Source organism: Empidonax traillii, unplaced genomic scaffold, assembly GCF_003031625.1.
Source record: "Empidonax traillii isolate 1590-97213 ecotype Southwest subspecies unplaced genomic scaffold, ASM303162v1 scaffold2762:size18378, whole genome shotgun sequence".
NCBI classification, from domain to species: domain Eukaryota; kingdom Metazoa; phylum Chordata; class Aves; order Passeriformes; family Tyrannidae; genus Empidonax; species Empidonax traillii.
Genome location: NW_020957955.1, coordinates 15,079 through 18,378, shown reverse-complemented (window position 1 = coordinate 18,378; position 3,300 = coordinate 15,079). Strand labels below are relative to the sequence as shown.

The following is a 3,300-nucleotide window of genomic DNA, read 5'->3' as shown; positions in this document are numbered from 1 at the left end:
TGGTGGGGGAGCAGGAGGGAGGGGTGGGGGAATCAGAGGAATGGTGGGGGATATGGAGAGGAGAAGGAAACCCACCTGGATCCATCCCGGACACGGAGCCGTTCCCTTCCCAAACACGGCACCCATTCCATAGGGAAGGCTCCTGGGGGGTCTCCAGAGGTCCTTGGATCCATGTGCTCCCTAATTAACACCTGGTCTCTAATTAGGGTGGTGGGGGAGTCAGAGGAACAGGGTGGGGGGGGAGACAGAAAATCCCGCGTTGTCCGGTGGATCCGTTCCCTTCCCAAACTCGGCACCCATTCCATAGGGAAGGCTCCTGGGGGGTCTCTCCAGAGGTCTCTGGATCCCTAATTAAAGCCCAGGGTTAATTAGGGTGGTGGGGGAGCAGGAGGGAGGGGTGGGGGAGTCAGAGGAACCAGTGGGGGGAGATGGAGGAGATGGAGAGGAGAAGGAAACCCACCCGGATCCATCCCGGACACGGAGCCGTTCCCTTCCCAAACACGGCACCCATTCCATAGGGAAGGCTCCTGGTGGATCTCTCCAGAGGTCTCTTGATCCCTAATTAATGCCCAGGGTTAATTAGGGTGGTGGGGGAGGGGTGGGGGAGTCAGAGGAACGGGGGGGAGGCAGAAACTCCCGCGTTGTCCGGTGGAGCCATTCCCTTCCCAAACACGGCACCCATTCCAGCGGGAAAGCTCCTGGTGTGTCTCCAGATCCCTCTGGATCCCCCTTTTCCATCTTTTCCCTCCCCAACCCCCCCCCTGTTTGTCCCTGTTTGTTCCTGCAGGTGCACAGTAGGTGGATCACCATGAGCGGGCTGGGCGACAGCTCCGCCGACCCCGCCAATCCCGAGTCGCGCAAGCGGAAAGGCTCCCCCTGCGACGCGGCCCAGAGGTATTCCCGCCTCCCAGCCCTTCCCAATCCCGGGCCCAGAGGTATTCCCGCCTCCCAGCCCTTCCCAATCCCGGGCCCAGAGGTATTCCCGCCTCCCAGCCCTTCCCAATCCCGGGCCCAGAGGTATTCCCGCCTCCCAGCCCTTCCCAATCCCGGGCCCAGAGGTATTCCCGCCTCCCAGCCCTTCCCAATCCCGGGCCCAGAGGTATTCCCGCCTGCCAGCCCTTCCCAATCCCCGCCCTCGGCAATTCCAGAGCCTCCTTTCCGCCCGGGGCCGGCAGGGGAGGATCCGGCGGGATTGGGGGGCTCCTCATCCCGATAAAAGTGGGGGGTGGTTTCGGGTGGGGGAGGAGACTCCTGGCACAGATTCCCAAGGAATCCTTGAGTGGGAATTCCATATTCCAGACTCTTGCTGGGGGTGTGTGTGGGGGGGATTGGGGAACTCGAGGGGTTGTACCTGAAATCCCTGGATCGTTCCCAGGGGCTTTCCCAACTAACTTAGGGAAAGAATTCCAAGGTAAAGGCAGCTCTCACCTCCTTCCACGGGCTTTTCCAGGCTCCCTGGGAATCTTTTTTTCCCCCTGGAGTTTGTTGGGAAGGACGAACCTTTTTCTCCTTTTTTTTTTTTATTTGTTTTATTCCCCGAGTCCCAGCTCTTATCCCAGAGCTGATCCTTATCCCAGAGCTGGGCTGGAATTCCCAGGGAAGCTGTGGCTGCCCCTGGATGATCCCTGCAGTGTCCCAGGCCGGGTTGGATCCCCTGGGACAGCGGGAATTGTCCCTGAACATGGAATGGGATGATCCTGAAAATCCCTTCCCACCCAAACCATTCCATGACTCAGGACACTCAGAATCCTTTCAGAGGGGTTTTTACGGAATGTGGGGATGGAAAAGGCGGGAAAGGGGAAGGGAGCCCCTTCCCTGAGTGCCGAGATTCCCAGGGAACCCCCCCTTGTTCCCGGAACTCCTTCCCAGAGAGGAGTTGGGCTGGGGATGGATCCAATGTCAGGCTCTGGCTCCAGGCTGGGAGAGCTGGGAATGGCCAGGACCTTCCCACCCTTTTCCCCCTGGGAATGTTCCACCCCTGCTTTTGCAGCTCCTGGGGATCCTTCTGGGAATGTTTTCCTGGTGCTCCCCTGGCAGGAAAACCATCCCGTTCTCTCCCTCTTCCCACCCTCTGGAAGTTGCCACAGCAACGGAGACACTCCGGGTTTTTCACGGAATGAGGGAGAGGGGGTGGGGTTTTTGGGTTTTTTTTGGGATTCTCTCCCCTCCTCCTCCCCCCCTTCCTTTGCCGGGAGAGGGATTCATTCCCATTTTTCCCCAGATTCCCTTGGGAATCCCCCCCTTCCCATGGCTGGATCCTGGGGGGGCTTCCGGTCCTTTTTTCCAGGTTTTTTGCTTCCCAGGGATTTGAGGGCTCCTGGATCCGCCTGATCCCACTCCAAGGGGGGGGGGGGGTTCTGGGATATCCCCCACGGAGGGACTCATGGAATTCTTGGAATGGGCGGTCCAGGCGGGAATAGTTTGGGTTTCCCAGGGTTTTGTTTCTCTCTTTTGGGATTTGAAGGGAATTATCCAGACACATCCCAAAACAAGACATAAATGGGATATTTGGGATATTATCAGGACACATCCCAAAACAAGACACATCCCAAACTAAAACCCCAAACCAGAGATTTGGGATTTATCAGGACACATCCCAAAACAAGGCACAAATGGGATATTTGGGATATTATCCAGACCCATCCCAAAATAAGACATAAATCAGATATTTGGGATTTATCAGGATACATCCCAAAAGAGGACACAAATGAGATATTTGGGATATTATCCAGACACATCCCAAAACAAGACATAAATGGGATATTTAGGATATTATCCAGACACATCCCAAAATAAGACATAAATGGGATATTTGGGATATTATCCAGACACATCCCAAAATAAGACATAAATGGGATATTTGGGATATTATCCAGACACATCCCAAAATAAGACATAAATGGGATATTTGGGATATTTTCAGGATACATCCCAAACTACGACATAAATCAGATATTTGGGATTTATCAGGACACATCCCAAAACAAGACATAAATGGGATATTTGGGATATTATCCAGACACATCCCAAAACAAGACACATCCCAAACTAAAACCCCAAACCAGAGATTTGGGATTTATCGGGATACATCCCAAAACAAGGCACAAATGGGATATTTGGGATATTATCCAGACACATCCCAAAACAAGACATAAATCAGATATTTGGGATTTATCAGGACACATCCCAAAAGAGGACACAAATGAGATATTTGGGATATTATCCATACACATCCCAAGATAAGACCCGAACCAGATATTTGGGATATTATCCAGACACATCCCAAAACAAGACATAAAT

At 53.5% G+C, this 3,300-nt stretch overlaps 1 protein-coding gene across 1 annotated transcript in view; it reads left to right on the top strand.

The window, feature by feature from the left end:
* Nucleotides 1–787: 787 nt before the first annotated feature.
* LOC114072210 (nuclear receptor coactivator 1-like) overlaps nucleotides 788–3,300 on the top strand; it is a gene marked incomplete at both ends in the record, with an annotated part of 17,174 nt that continues 14,661 nt past the window's right edge. The window contains one exon of the mRNA XM_027910130.1: nucleotides 788–894. Coding sequence (XP_027765931.1) covers nucleotides 788–894 — 107 coding nt within the window. The remainder of the gene's footprint in view (nucleotides 895–3,300) is intronic.